The following is a 16,114-nucleotide window of genomic DNA, read 5'->3' as shown; positions in this document are numbered from 1 at the left end:
TGGCTAGAAGGGAGGGTCAGAAGATGGAATGGAAGGGAGGAGGCAGGGCTGGAAGGGAAGCTGGGATGGATGGGAAGGTTATTTGAAATTAGAGAACTCAGTGTTGAATCCTTCAGGCTGTAGGGTGCCCAGGCGAAAGTTGAGGTGTTGTTTTTCAAATTTGCATTCCGAGTTGCTGCGACACTGGAGGAGGCTGAGGCCGATCGTGTCGGAGGGGGAGTTAAAATGGGCAGTGGCCGGAAGGTTAGGTCAGCCATTACGGGCCAGGCAGAGGTGCTTGGCAAAATGGTCACCTAGTCTACGTTTGGTCACACTGACATAGAGAAGACCATATTGGGAGCAGTTGACACAATAGACAAGGTTGGAGAAAATGCAGATGAAGCTCTGTCTCACCTGGAAGGGCTGTTTAGAGCCCTGAATGGAGGTTGTGTGTGGGCAGGTATTTCATCCTTTGTGGTTAGTGGGGAAGTAGCAGGTAGGTTGGAGTGGTTGATGGGGAGTGTGGTGCGAACCAAGGAGTGGCAAAGGGAACGATCCTTGCGGAAGGCAGCGAGGGGTGGGGAGTGAAAGATGTTTTGGGTGGTGGGGTCTAGTTGGAATTTGTGAAAGTGTTTGAGGAAACTCTTCTGAAGAAGGGTCCCGATCTGAAACATCAACTTTCCTGCTCCTTTGATGCTGCCTGGCCTGCTGTGTTCCTGCAGCTCCACACTCTGTTATCTCCTCCAACCTAGCCTATTGCGTCTGGTGCTCCCGAAGCGATCTTCTCTACATTGGTAAGACCAAATGTAGACTAGATGACCATTCCGCCAAGCATCTCCGTCTGGTCCCTAATGGCCGACCAAACTTCCCAGTCACTGTCCATTAACTCCTCAATGCCTCTCCACACCAACTCCCCCTCTGACATGTGCATCCTTAGCGTCCTCCAGTGTCATAGCCACTCGGAATGCAAATTTGAAGAAAAATTCCCTATCTTCCGCCTCGGCATCCTACACCTTGTAGGACTCAACATTGAATTCTCCAAATTCAAATAACCTATCCACCCATTCCCCAGCTTCCCTTCCAGCCCCACCTCCTCCCTTCCATTCCACCTTCTTACCCCCTCTTCCAGCAACCAACCAGATACATCCCTCCCATTGAACTACCACCAGAGTCCACCTATTTCCACCATTCTGCCTCCACCCCTTTATCTGCAGTTCCACCTACCCCCACCTCCAGTCTTGAAGAAGTGTAATACCTGACAGCCCCTTTCCTCCAGATGCTGCCTGGCCTGCTATGTTCTTCCAACCTCCTATTTATCATGGTCAAGTTCACATTTTCCCACATTGTATTCCATCTTGCCCGGTTACTGTACCTACCTTTGCTGACTCCTTGTGTTCTCTGTACAACTTAGTTTCCAACCTATCTTTGTGACATCAGTAAATATATTATTGTACATTCAGTTCCTTCACCCAAGTCATGTAAATAGTTGAGGATACAGCACTGACCACTGTGGCACTCCAATAGTTCACCTTGCCAACCAGAAAATGACCTATTTACACCCACTCACTGCTCATTAGCTTACTGATCCTTGACACACGTTGAGATAACAAGGTGTAGAGCTGGATGAACATAGCAGGCCGAGCAGGAAAGCTGACATTTCGGGTCTGGACCCTTCTTCAGACCCGAAACGTCAGCTTTCCTGCTCCTCTGTTGCTGTTTGACCTGCCGTGTCCATCTAGCTCCACGCCATGTTATCTCAGAATCTCCAGCATCAGAGGTTCCCACTATCTCTCTCTTTACATATGCTGTTTTGTTAGTCCTACGCTATAAGCTTTTACTTTGTGTGGTAACCTTTGATGTGATATTTTATCAGTTTCCTTCTAGATATCCAAGAACAACCACATCTACACCTTTCCCTTTATTCATCCTGCATGTTAGTTCTTAAAAGAACTTTAATAAACCAATTTTGAAAATCTTTCCAATCTTTTGACCTAACACTGATCTTTCGGACACTGTGAACTTGTTTTTTTTTCAATTCCTTACTACCGTGATTTGTTAGTTAGCTATGGATGGTACGTAGATATATTTAATTGAGAAGTCAATGAGAGTTATGAGGGTAATGTCTCCTTAAAGGTCTGTTATTGTTCCTGTCTATTCTATAAACCTATTTTCCCAGTTCACATTAGCCAACCCTGCTCTTATAGCCTTGCAGCTCCCTTTATTTTAAATTGAGACACTAGACTGAGACCTGCATGTGGCACTTTCTAACTAAATATGAAATTCTAGCATGTTGTGGTCACTGCTACCTAGAGATTTCTTTACTGGAGGTCATTTATCATCTGTCCCATTGCACATTACCTGGCTTAAAATAGCCTACTCCCTGTTAGGATTAGAACATACTGCTGTAGATATTACAATCTGTCTGCTCAACTTCCAATATACTTTTGCCAAACTGATATGTAAATCATTAGGAAGATTTAAATCACCTGTGATTATTGACGTAATTAGTTACAGGACGCTTTTTTTTTCTGTACAGTGTAATTATTGTCAGGCAGCCAATAAACTTCTCCCACAAATGCCAACTTACATTTGTTATTGTACCCAACTGATTGTTCGTTTTGATCTTCTGAACTAAGGTCAGCTTTCACTTTTATATGAATATCATTTTTAATTAGAGCTACTTCACCATCATTTCCTAGCTTCCTTGAAGTGTAAGACATCCTTGAATATTTAGGTCACAGCCTTGGTCACCATGTGACAGCATTCACAACACCTTATTGAGGGATGGAAGAGGGAAAGAATGGGGCTGCAAGTGACAATGTGAGAGAAGAAGGCAATAATAAGGTGGCTATGGAAAAAAAAATCTGCAAATGGAAGTGAGGAGGTGGTAATACGTGGGTAGAATGAGGCTACAAAGGGGATTGTGAGAAGAAGGAAGCTTCTAGGTGGGAGGGAGGCAGAGGCTGGAAGGGATCTGAGTAGTGAGAAGTTGTAAATAAGAGAGAACAGTTTCAAACCTGTTAAAAGAATATTCAACTAACTGGGAGCTAGGACAAATGAAAACTACTGAAATAGTTAATTGAAAATAGCAGAGAAACCTCTACTTTTAGACTGAATAAGTTCAGGAGCTACTATATGGGAAAAATATTGTGAATGGGATTGTAATATTTCTATTGTAATTTGTTAAATTCTGTTCTGGGATCGAAGTCTGCTTTGCAGTAAAGTGGATGGTAATTGCCTGATAAAAGTATGAGATTGAATTGCTCAGTCTGTGGAAGGTAGGGAGACTGTTTTTTGTGTGTAAAAGTGTGTGTCAGTACCTTTGAACAAACATTGATTGCTAACTTATCTGTAACATTTTGTGTCAATTTATATATGGTGGTCTCTGAGAACTTGATGCTTTTGTATGTTGTGGTTTTCAGTTTAGAAAACAGCGATAACTGGTTAGGACATTGATGAAATTTTGTGGTTCTGCTACTGTGTGAATGTAAAGATGATACTTTTTTATTTTTCTATGTTTTGATTTGTTTCTATGTTTTTTCTATGATTGTATACTGAAATGGGAAAAGGACAGTTTTAAAAGGAAAGAATTGTAGAAAGAATTGTTGCACTTTTTGAAAGCAAATAACCTGACACTCATTACAAGTGTTGTTTATGCTGTTCTTTGCTGAAGTAGTGGGGTACATTTCTACAGGTGAGCTGAAGACAGTGGAGTGTATGGATAGATATTTAGCCATCATCAAGTAGTTGATTGGTTTGTGGAATGGTGACCAGTTGTTAAATTATTCATAACAAAGTGTGGAGCTGGATGAACACAGCAGGCCAAGTAGCATCTTAGGAGCACCTGGACCATCTCCACAACATCCCTCCCCTTCCTGGACCTCTCTGTCTCCACCTCAGGCAACCACCTAGCGACTGATATCTATTTCAAGCCCACCAGCTCCCACAGCAACCCAGAATACACCTCTTCCCACCCACCTTCTTGCAAAAATTCCATCCCCTATTCCCAATTCCTTCGCCTCTGCCGCATCTGCTCCCAGGATGAGGCATTCCACTCTCAGATGTCCTCGTTCTTCAAGGACCACAACCACGCTTCCCCCCCCCCACCCCCGCAGTGGTCAAGAACACTGTCGACTGTGTTTCCCGTAAATCATCCCTCACACCCCATCCCCGCAATAACCGCCAAAAGAGAATCCCCCTCATCCTCACATGCCACCCCACCAACCTCCGGGTACAAAGCATCATCCTCCGACACTTCCGCCATCTACAATCCGACCCCACCACCAAAGACATTTTTCTATCCCCACCCTTGTCTGCCTTCTGGAAAGATCAGTCTCCCCAGCACTCCCTTGTCTGCTTCACACTCCCATCCAACACACCCGGCACTTTCCCCTGCAACCGCAGGAAACTTGCCCCCACACCTCCTCCCTCACCCACATCCCAGGCCCCAAGATGACTTTCCACATCAAGCAGATGTTCACCTGCACATCTGCCAATGTGGTATACTGCATCCGCTGTACCCGTTGTGGCTACCTCTACATTGGGGAAACCAAGTGGAGGCTTGGGGACCACTTTGCAGAACACCTATGCTCGGTTTGCAACAAACAACTGCACCTCCCAGTCACGAACCATTTCAACTCCCCCTCCCATTCTTTAGACGACATGTTCATCCTGGGCCTCCTGCAGTGCCACAACGATGCCATCCGAAGGTTGCAGGAACAGCAACTCATATTCCGCTTGGGAACCCTACAGCCCAATGGTATCAATGTGGACTTCACAAGCTTCAAAATCTCCCCTTCCCCCATTGCATCCCAAAACCAGCCCAGCTCGTCCCCGCCTCCCTAACCTGTTCTTTGACTCACCTATCCCCTCCTCCCACCTCAAGCCGCACCTCCACTCCCTACCTCCTAACCTCATCCCGCTCTCTTGACCTGTCCGTCCTCTCCGGACTGACCTATTCCCTCCCCACCTATGCTCACCTCTACAGGCTCCATCCCCGCCCCTTTAACTTCTCTGTCTCCTCTCCCCCTATCTTCTCCTCTTTCCACCTTCGATCTGCCTCCCCTCTCTCCCCATCCCCCTTTTCTGATGAAGGCTACAGGCCCGAAATGTCAGCTTTTGTGCTCCTAAGATGCTGCTTGGCCTGCTATGTTCATCCAGCTCCACACTTCGTTATCTCGGATTCTCCAGGATCTGCAGTTCCCATTATCTCTGTTAAATTATTGAATTGCCTATTGACAATTACGTGATCGGCTCCTGGCTAGCTGAACATCTTGTGAACGTTTGGTAACAAGCCATTGGACTTTCAAAAAGGAAGGTGCTGCCCTTTTCTCAGCATTTAAAAGAATAAAGGCTCTATAAGCCTGAAGAAAGCCAGTTTATCTTCCGTCAGCGGTTGTAGTTAGCGGTGGTTTTTAACAAATAGGGCAAAGATTTTAAGAATGACTTTGTTACTCCGTGTTTCCTGCAAGCAAGTGATAGTATCTGGAGAAGGAAAATCAAGGAGCAGTCGGTCCTGACAAGCAAAAATGACCATCCCACCTTAATGATTGGGATCTATGGAACTGCTTTCCTGGTCTTTCCCTCCACCCATAACAATACATTTTTGTACCTTATTTTGTGTGTGTGTGTGTGTGTGTGTGTGTGTGTGTAGTTGGGATTTTATTTTATAGAATTTTAACTGGTGGAGTTATTTGGCAGTGGTTCATAATTGTTTACATGTAGATAAAGGCTATTTATTTCTTAAGCCTGTTCTGTGATTTCTGGCAACCTGAGTCTAAAGGGTAAATTGGAGAATTTGGTGTTTGTTTGATAAAATTTTAACTCTTTTGAGACTTTGGGAATGGTGGGGCTTAATTTTTAATGCACTGTTCTAGTTTCCAAATATCCCAGTATTATACAGTATTACAAACATCAATTCTGCAAATTGTTAAGTTGAAATTTGGGATTGTGATCTGAGATGTGATTTAATAAAGAAAGGGACATTATTTGCCTGATTAAATTATTCTGAATTTGTACATGGGCATTAGCTGTGATCTTCCCAGTCTGCAAAAGGTGTGTTTAGTGTTATGGGATTTTGTGTGTGGAAATGTGTCAGTTATTCTGTGGAAAAAAAGTTGTTTTTTTAAACTTGTGCATATTGTGCAATTTGAATGTTGTAGTGTCTAGGAAATTCATGTCTTGTGAGTTTAATGGAGGGGTAATGTTTATTGAAGGATAGGGTTCGGCGCCATATCCAGGTGGAATGCTGTTTGGATGGTTGGTGTGGACTTGATGAGCTGAATGGCCTGCTTCCCCACTGTAGGGATTCCATGATTCCATCATGGTGAACTCTTCTAATTCGGCTTCTGAGAGATCTTAATATCCTATGGGTCAACACAAATACATTTATAACTCTTACTATTTGACTGCAACCCTTAACCAATATATTTATTTCATGCATCATTATTAATATTCCATTGAAGTTCACCAGTTGTCCTGGTTCCTGGTTCCTGAGATGGATTGATAACCTAGGTTATAAATTTGTAGAAAGGTGACTACCCCAGTGGGGTGTAATACTAAAGATGGTAGGAACTGCTTAAGCTTTGGCATTTATGCTTGCCTGGCAGGCCTATGTTGTTTAATATGTTTGTCACTTTGTGCAGCAGCTTTATCAGATTGGCACCTTCACTTTTAGGTCAGTTTGGTGCTACTCTTCGCTAGTGTTCCTTTTAATTTTTCTTTCATTTGCACAGATGTCCAAGATCCATGTGCAGTAACAATGCCCAGAACCACGCAACAATGCTGCAACCTGTATTTGCACACTGGTTACTGTGCATGGACCATTAGAACACTGCATGTGCGCAGCCTGCATGGAGCATTGTCTTGTCATGCCCTCCTGTATCATTCATTGAACCAGATCCGATGTTCAGTTAGTAATCCATTGGAGTTACCTGCGGCTGATGTAATTGCTGAATGTTGACACAATGTAACACCTTCACTCTTCTGTCCTGTACCCTCACGTGCAGTGTTTTATTTTACTGAAAGAATTTATGTGAAAGTTTCATGGGGAATCAATGAGAAGGCAGGGTGAGATCGCACGATCTAGCTATTCAGTTCACTCTGATATAGTTTCCAAACAGTAACATCATTGACCAAAGAATTCTTCAACTTGCCAACAAGCAAATCCGCAAAATATGCAGAGAATCTTGATCAATATTGCAGCAATCTATTTGTCTATATAATGTCAAACCATTACTTTTCATTAATCACACCAGATTCCAGTACATCTTATATCCTGCACAACCTTATACAGCCTTGCAGTATTCCTCATAGCTCAGTGGGTTTGACTTTTGGTAGTTCTGATAACGCATGTTCCTCAATCATCTTTCTGCACTTCTTTCAAATGTCCTCTTAAGAATCAAGTGGACTGAGACATATTCTGAAAGATGGTTAATTGGTTTCTCGATTATGCCACCAACCTTTCCCAGAAAAACTGATGTAAACTTAATTTCCCATGGGGATGAACAATTACGTAGTCGAGGATAAGCACAAAAGTAATTGCAGCAGAGATAGTGGGAACTGCAGATGCTGCAGAATCTGAGATAATAAGGTGTAGAGCTGGACAAACACAGTAGGCCAAGCAGCATCAGAGGAGCAGGAAAGCTGACGTTTTGGGCTTAGACCCTTCTTCAGAAATGGGTGTTACCCTCCTCCCTTCGGAAAGACCTCATTGGATCTCTCCCCATTTCTGAAGAAGGGTCTAGGCCTGAAACATCAGCTTTCCTGCTCCTCTGAGGCTGCTTGGCCTACTATGTTTGTCCAGCTCTACACCTTGTATTCTCAATAATTGCAGTAGGCTTGGTTTCAGCCATTTTTGTTCTGTTCAGAAGTTTAAAATGCTGGATTTGTGCAGGGAGAATTAAAATATGCAAGGAGAAAGCAAAACAGTTCTCTAAATGGAAAAGTTGGCAATCTAGGAGATATCTTCTTTTAAAAAAAATCAATCTATACGGGGATCATAATGTTGTATGTGTATAAGTGTTAGGCTTCTAATTTTTACTGCAGTCAAGTAACTCGCAGACTCTAAATTCAGTTGGTATACGTCTTGAGAGGAGAGAGTGCATATAGATAACATAAGATAATTAAATGAATGTGGAAAGGAATACTTGACAATGGAAATTATAACTGGACCATGGAAGACAATTCATTGTGTGGATTGAGTCTGTGATAATGTGGGCAGTTAGTGACATTATTAATGTACAAATAAAGTGTGCATAGCTCATAGAATGAGATTAATGCACCAAAATCTCTTTATGCATTGCATTTTTTCTTCTATACTTACAAGTTTCCAGTAAATATTGAGTTCCGTGGAGAACATCGCATGTTGTCTGGTCTCTTAAAGCCTGTTAATTGTTGAAGTTTTGAATGTTTCTGCTTGTGATGGATTGCAAAGTTAGGGTCAGAAATATAAAGTAGTCACTAACAGACTCAGTGACCAATTCAGTAGGAATGTTGAACCAAATACCACAAGGATTTTTAGAAGACCTACACCGCCACATTTAACAAAAGCAATCATCCACAAGGGAGACAAGATTAAAAGGTTGTACTAATAATACAAAATAAAAACAAAATATGTGATAACGAATCCATGGATGACATTCCCTAAATGTTTTCGTTTCCAGATGGGAAGGCATACTGGATCCCCTTCTTTATTCAATCACGCTTGGTTGATCCTAACAAGATTGATTTGCGAAGGATACTTTCTCCTGATGTGAATTAATTTGTTATAAAAAGAGAGCCAATTTAATCAGACTTTCTTGAGTTAACAATAGAGGAAGTTTATTGGTTGCTAAATGCAATAAGAAATAATATCAATACCCAAACTAGAGATGAAAAGTGAGTCTGAAGAACAAAATTAAAAGATCAATCAATCTCTGAGTTACTCATGAAAATGGATAATAGAATGTTGCAGCTGCTACATTGGTAGTTGAATACTCTTTGTTTTGCAAGTTAATTGAAATTCTTTTGTCCTGATTCCTTTTGACAGTGGCTGTTTCATATCACTAAAAGTGAGAGAGTATTTTTGCTTTTCTTTACCAATAGTGCAAGTGTTTAATGATTGTCCTTAAACTGTGACCTTCACAGCACACTCGTACATCAGACCACTAACTCAGACCGAGGGTCGCAGTTTGCTTCTAACCTTAAATCTAACCGTTAATTTATATTTTCTTGAAAGAGTAAAACATGAACATATCTGTACAGAACACTGCCAAACAGTCACTATCATCATAGAATCCCAACAGTGTGGAAACAGGCCATTCAGCCCAACAAGTCCACACCACCCCTCCGAAGAGCATGCCACCCAGACCAAATCCTATACCCCTGCATTTACATGGCTAATCCATGTAATGTACACACCTCTGTACACTATGGGCAATTTAGCATGACCAATCCACCTATCCTGCACATCTTTGGACTGTGGTAGGAAACCTGACCACCCTGAGAAACCCACACAGACGTGGGGAGAATGTGCAAATTCCTCTCAGTTAGTACCCGAAGTTGGAATTGAACCCAGGTCCCTAGTGCTGTGAGGCAGCAGTGCTAACCACTGAGCCTCTGTGCCATCTTTTGACTGCAGCTGTCCACTTTTTAAAATAAAAGCACATTGAATTGAAAGTTCAATATGTTCAAAGTTTGAGATGTTGATCCATTGTTGTGACAAATAGGATGTGATGCGTGTGATGCATAAACAGCCAAGTTAACAGAATGTCCTGTTTCTGTTCTCTAGTTTCAAAGGAGTAGGTTATTAGGTTCTCTGTAACTTGTTCACAGGACTGTTTCTCCATGGACAATGTGTCATGGTATGGAGGAGGAAGCATGCATTCTCAGTACTGGCCCATTAACAATGCTGACATTGACTCCCAACCTTTCATCATCAGCAACCTACAGGACACGCCCACAGGCTACGGATCAGTGTTGGAGCGGTATTTCCTTGGATCAACAGGTGAGAACGTTGATGTTCTGTGTATTTGATGTAAATTGAATTCTTCTAGGAATTTGGACTTCAGCTTAAATCATAAGATGAAATTTTGGGCTGTTTGAGGAGCAGATCACTGTGATACCATACTGTGCATTGATTTGAACTCGTCTCAGGGTACGGGGTTGGGGGAATCAAGATGTGTAGTGCAGTCGCTGCTCTGAATGAACTCATTCACTGTGGGTGAAAGCAGATTGGGTAAGTTTATGTATCAAAGAGCTGTAGGCACTTTCCATGTCAGTGAAGATTGGTTTAAATCTTACTGAAGGAGGATGTTGGTGGCCTTTATCAGAAGTCTTTGAGAGTTGGGCCCCATCACAGCAGACAAATCATTATTGTCCAACCAACAATTTTGTGGCATGTATATGTCCAATATTGCGTGTTGACAAAAAGTTCCATGCAATTAGCTGAGACTGAGTTGATTCACATCCAGAACATCTGCCCAATTCCTCTGATTTACAAATTTTTAATGCAGAAATCTTGTTCAGAAACTGATTGTCTTCCTCCTCCTGAGGTGACTATCATAAGGTGACTTCAGGATTCCAGTCAGTAATTAGTGCAGTATTCATGCAATTCAGTGATGGACAATGACATTTCACCAGGGTCTCAGCATCAATATAATCCCAGTTGTTTATTGTTATTATGGCAACAACGTTCCAAGTAGTCCTACTCAACACTCTACACATGGGCTGTGGGAGGTAATTAAACATTTGGAGAAAATGAAAACTCTCTATATTTCCCATGTAAGAACAGTTTAAGTGAAGCTTGTGGCATTAAGCCCACTCCTCCTAGGCTTCACAAACAACCCATACTATTGCTCACTGGAGCTGACCTGTTTAACCACCTTCCATAAAAATGCAGTTGAAATCATTTCTATAGCAATTCAACTGAACAGATGCTGCACATTTAGCTGGATCACCTTTAGACATGAGGGGGACAATTTACAGGATTTCTCTTGAAATTAAAAATGCAGTTTGGAGTCAATTATTCAGCAGTATGTTTACGGACGGATAATGATGGTGTTGGCCCTCATCTCAGTGTAAATAAGAATCCCATCAAGCAATCAGGATAACAAAGTGTGAAGCTGGATGAACACAGCAGGCGAAGCAGCATCTTAGGAGCACAAAAGCTGACGTTTTGGGCCTAGACCCTTCTTCAGAGAGAGAGATGGGGAGAGGGTTCTGAAATAAATAGGGAGAGAGGGTGAGGCGGACCGAAGATGGATAGAGGAGAAGATAGGTGGAGAGGAGAGTATAGGTGGGGAAGTGGGGAGGGGATTGGCCAGTCCGTGGAGGTCGGACGGGTCAAGGAGGCGGGATAAGGTTAGTAGGTGGGAAATGGAGGTGCGACTTGAGGTGGGAGGAGGGGATAGGTGAGAGGAAGTACAGGTTAGGGAGGCGGGGATGAGCTGGGCTGCCACCTGTCTGTCCTCCCCGGACTGACCTATCCCCTCCCTACCTCCGCACCTATACTCTCCTCTCCACCTATCTTCACCTCTATCCATCTTCGGTCCGCCTCCCCCTCTCTCCCTATTTATTTCAGAACCCTCTCCCCATTCCCCTCTCTGATGAAGGGTCTAGGCCCGCAACGTCAGCTTTTGTGCTCCTGAAATGCTGCTTGGCCTGCTGTGTTCCTCCAGCTTCACACTTTGTTATCTTGGATTCTCCAGCATCTGCAGTTCCCATTATCTCTGATCCCATCAAGCAATTCTGTGTTTGCTCATTGTGGGAACACAGGAACAAGAGGAGATACCAAGGGCCTATTCCATCATTCAGCGAAATCTCTGGCTGACTTGTAAGGTTAACTGCACCTGCCTTTTACAACTCTTTACCGCTTGATATCTTTGACAAGCAAAAAATCTGTTTATCAGATTTACAAAGCTTAAATGAGCTGCCATTTATTGGGAGAGAATGCCAGACTTCCATTATTTTGTAATCTTTCTTCTGAACGGCCTGGCTCTGATTTTAAATGGCCTTGTCTTTGGGTATGATTTCATCTTCCCAGAGGTGGTGAGAATAATGATGAGTATAGTGGCTGCATTGAGTAAGAATCTGTATCAACAAAAGCTCTGAGTTCACTTCTGCCGCCTTAGATAGCGAGATCCAATTCTCACCATCTGATGACAAGAAATCTAGCTGCATGAATTTGTACCTCATTAATTAATTCTGTGAACTTCCCCCTTCCGAGTAATTCCTCCCTGGTCAAAAATCTCAATGTGTCAAAACTGAATGGATACCCGTTGAGTTCATATCTTAGCATCAAGTCATGGCTGTGCCAACTATTTTCCTTTTCTTTACTGGCAGTTATGTAAACTGCTGCAAATACCTTCATGGTTTATGGCAATTGAATCTCTTCATCAATGTAACTGGGCCTTGTCAATGCATCCACCTCAGAACATCGCACTGCTTGAGATTGGGCACACTCAGACACTTTTCATGCGTAAAGGTAGCATTGGCAGATCTGGACAGCCCGACATCTTCCTCCTTTGCCATAAAACTTTCATACAGACAGACAGATTGACAGATTCTGGCTTGCTGATTTCACCCAGGCAGGTTCAGAAAGCTTGTGGCTTGAGGAAACATTAAAGAACACCAGTCCTCGAGTGCTGAGTAATTTTGTTGTGCAGTGTTAATGCCAGAGGGGCAGCATGTGTCAATGCCTTATATGGTGAGGCAATGCAAATACTTGAAGTGATGTATGAAAGTCAAAGTGGAGGGGCTGGACTCCAGTCATTCATTACAGGGGCTAGATGTTTTCAAGTCTAGGAGCTGGGCCACTGTTAGTCAGTGCTCAGCCCAATGTGACTCATGAATTTCATACTGTTACAGACTGAACCAGGGTCCGTTCTGATGGTCAAATAAAGCAGCCAGCAGCCTAGCTTTTCACTCAATCAAGATGATGTTATGATATCAGTCCAGGCTGAAGTCAGTTAGGCTGCCCTGTAAATGGGTGTGACCCCATGTTTGGTCAGGGCTGGGGGTCTTGTAGAATCTCGGGGCTTGGTACATGGCATTCTTCAAGGCTGTGGGCCACTTAACTCCAGGAATGGAGCCATTCTCTTTCGTCACTGAGGAAATGGCTGTAGTGTTAGGGGTCACTGTAAATAATATAACAAAAATGTGTCACAGGGTGTGGTCTCAATTATGCAACAAAATCTGGAACTGGAATGAGCCACTTGCAAAGTGGGAGGAGTCAATTGCACTTGTTTTCCCAAAGTGCAGCACTGGAATGTGAGTCCTTCTTAGGGTGCTTGCCTTTATTATTATTCAAGTGGTGAAACAATGCTTGCCATTTGTTTCCAATTCACCATTAATCTGGAAGCTAACATTCTTCACACAGTCCAATAAAAAAAATGTTTTTTTAAATTCTTCAACCTCTATGATATGACAGGTGGGATATGACCCAGATCATCTGGTCTAGAGGTCCAAGCATGACCACTGTCCCCCACAATCCAGATTGGACATGTAATCATGAAGAACCCATGAAGAGGGCTTTGTGTCCCCTGCCATCTTATGCTCAACAGTACTCAAAATAATGACTGTCTTGTGACAGCCTCATCTTCTCAAATGACCAATATACACAATCTGAAGGATTTAAAACATCCATAGTCCAACTACTGTGTCTGTGATACCATTAGCCAGAGAGGAACTTATGCAGATCTGGCAGGCTTAAAAATAGGTAAGTTTGCAGGGCCAGAAGAAATATGTTCTAGGTCATTAAATGAGACAAGGGAGGAAAAAGCAGGGCTGCTTAGAAAAATTTTCAGTTCCTCTCTGGCCACAGGAGAGGTGCTGGAGGACTGGCAGGCAAGAAGGGAGCAAGGGATAAACCAGGAAACTACAGGCCAGCCAGCCTAAACTTGGTGATAGGGATACTATTGGAAGTGATTCTGGAGGACAGAATGAGTTTGCATTTGGGGAGGTGTGGATTTAATAAGAACAGTCAGCATGGTTTTGTTAACAGTTAAGGTAATGACTGACCAACTTGAGGACAATATTTTGATGACATCTACTTGGGCTTCAGCAAGACTTTTGATAAGGTCCTCCATGGGAGATTGATAGAGAAACTAAGAGCCTATGGGAATCAAGGAAATTTGGCAAATTGGATCCACAATTGTTTGGGTGGCAGGAAGCAGAGGGTGATGGCTGAGGGACATTTTTCACCAGGAGGTCTCTATCTATTGAAGTCTGACGGTGCCCATTGTTGGGGCCCTTGCAGTTTGTGGTTTATGTAAGTGATTTACATTTGAATGTAGGGAGGGGTGGATCAATTCGCAGATGATTCAAAAGTTGGTGGGGTGGCAAATAATTTGGAGAATAACCTTAGATTACAGGAGGATATAGACAGGCTGGTCATATGGGCTGATCAGTGGCAAATAGAATTATTTCAAATAAAGATGCAATGATACAGTTGGGCAAAACAAACAAGACAAGATGAATGATGGCATGATGAATGGTAGGACCCTGGAAAGCACTCTGGATCAGAGGGACCTTGGTGTGTATGTACGCTGGTCCCTTAAGGTATTGGGGCTGGTAGATAAAGTGGTTAGTAAGAAATATGGTATACTTCTATCAGACAAGTCATTCATTTTAAGAACAGGGAGATTATGTTGGAACTATACAAAATGTTGGTTAGGCCACAGCTAGAGAGTATTGTGTGCAGTTCTGGAATCCACTTTATGGGAGTGATGTGATGGAGAGGGCCTAGAGGAGATTTATCAGGATATTGTCTCAGCTGGAGAGTTTTAGTTGTGAAGACATTTTGGACAGACTGGGGTTGTTTTCCAGAGAGGAGAGGAGACTGAGAGGGGACATGATTAAGATATCTAAATTTATGAGGGGCATAGACGTGGTAGACAGGAAGTAACTTTTCCCCTTGGTGGAGAGATCAGTGATGAGGGGACATAGATTTAAGATGAGGAGCAGAAGGTTTAAAGAAGATGTGAGAGAAATCTTTTCAACCAGATGGTTGTGGGAATCTGGAACTTGCTGCCTGTAAGGATAGTAGAGGTAGAAAATTTCAAAACAATTAAATATTTAGATGTGCATTTGTGATGCCAAGGCACACAACCTTTGGGCCAAGTGCTAGAAAATGGGATTGGAATAGTTAAGGTAATTGTGTTTTGACCAGTGCGGACATGATAGGCTGAAGGACTTTTCTCTGTGTTGTGGATCTCGATGACTCCTGATGAGCAAAAATGAGCTGCACTGACTTTACTCCTGAGTGGCACGGGGGCAGAGCAGGGTGCATGTACGAGGAACAGCTGCCTGCTATCAAGCACAAAGGCAAAGGTTGTTGGGTAGCTATCCCTGAAAAAGGAATGCTGCCTGTATTCTCCATCAACCCCAGTATCAAAATTCTGTTGTACTGTTTTAACACAATACTCCGATGGATGTCCTTGGCAATGAATTTGAATATTGTCCCAGATCTGCATTTACTGAGCACACAGTGCTGTGGCTAATCCAACCATCTTCTGGAGGGACTGTTTCACTGATGGGACAGGCACAGAAGGCAGCAGGGAGAAGAGTTGCTGCCAGTTTAGGAAACCAACTGGCACTCAGCCTTCAGGAAATTAAGCAGGATATTAATCAGCAAAAAGTTCTGACAGGGAATCACATCTACAGACTTTGTTGGAGTTAATTGCAAATGATGGAGATCCAATAACACCATTTTAAGGAAGCCTTGTGCCAACATGTTACACCTAATCCAGCTGTTGGGTGCAGACATATCTCAGAAGGACTGCATGCCAACCCTTCTCCATAGCCGTCAAGGTTGCAGCGGCCCTTAGTTTGTTGTCAGTAGTTTATTTGATGGAACAGCTGGGGACCTCTCTGGTATCTCTCAATTGTCTGCTCAGAAATGCCTTTGGTATGTAACTGATGTAGTGTTTTTCAGCCCCACCCCTTCATTTTGTAACTGCCCTTGACAGTGCTAGTAAAACAGCTGGGGCAGCAAGATTGCCTTCTCAAAGGGGCAGGGTGTTTTTCATTGTGCCCACATAGCTTTGCAAGCTTCCTATCAGCAACCAACAGAGTTCATGAACAGAAAACTCGCTCAATCGTGAAATATTTCTGACATGGTGGCTTAGTGGTTAGCACTGCTGCCTCACAGCACCAG

The 16,114-nt window shown here is 43.0% G+C and overlaps 1 protein-coding gene across 2 annotated transcripts in view; it reads left to right on the top strand.

Annotated features, from left to right (window-relative positions):
* The window catches only part of si:ch211-236l14.4 (SITS-binding protein), a 74,557-nt gene that overhangs the window by 16,654 nt on the left and 41,789 nt on the right, over window positions 1–16,114 (top strand). For both annotated transcript variants that reach the window (XM_048545788.2, XM_048545787.2), the window contains exon 2: window positions 9,793–9,964. In XM_048545788.2, coding sequence (XP_048401745.1) covers window positions 9,793–9,964 — 172 coding nt within the window. The remainder of the gene's footprint in view (window positions 1–9,792; window positions 9,965–16,114) is intronic.

The sequence above is a fragment of the Stegostoma tigrinum genome, chromosome 17 (assembly GCF_030684315.1).
Source record: "Stegostoma tigrinum isolate sSteTig4 chromosome 17, sSteTig4.hap1, whole genome shotgun sequence".
In the NCBI taxonomy this organism is placed as follows: Eukaryota; Metazoa; Chordata; class Chondrichthyes; order Orectolobiformes; family Stegostomatidae; genus Stegostoma; species Stegostoma tigrinum.
Note: the sequence above shows the minus strand (reverse complement) of the source record. Positions and strands in the feature narration are given on the sequence as shown.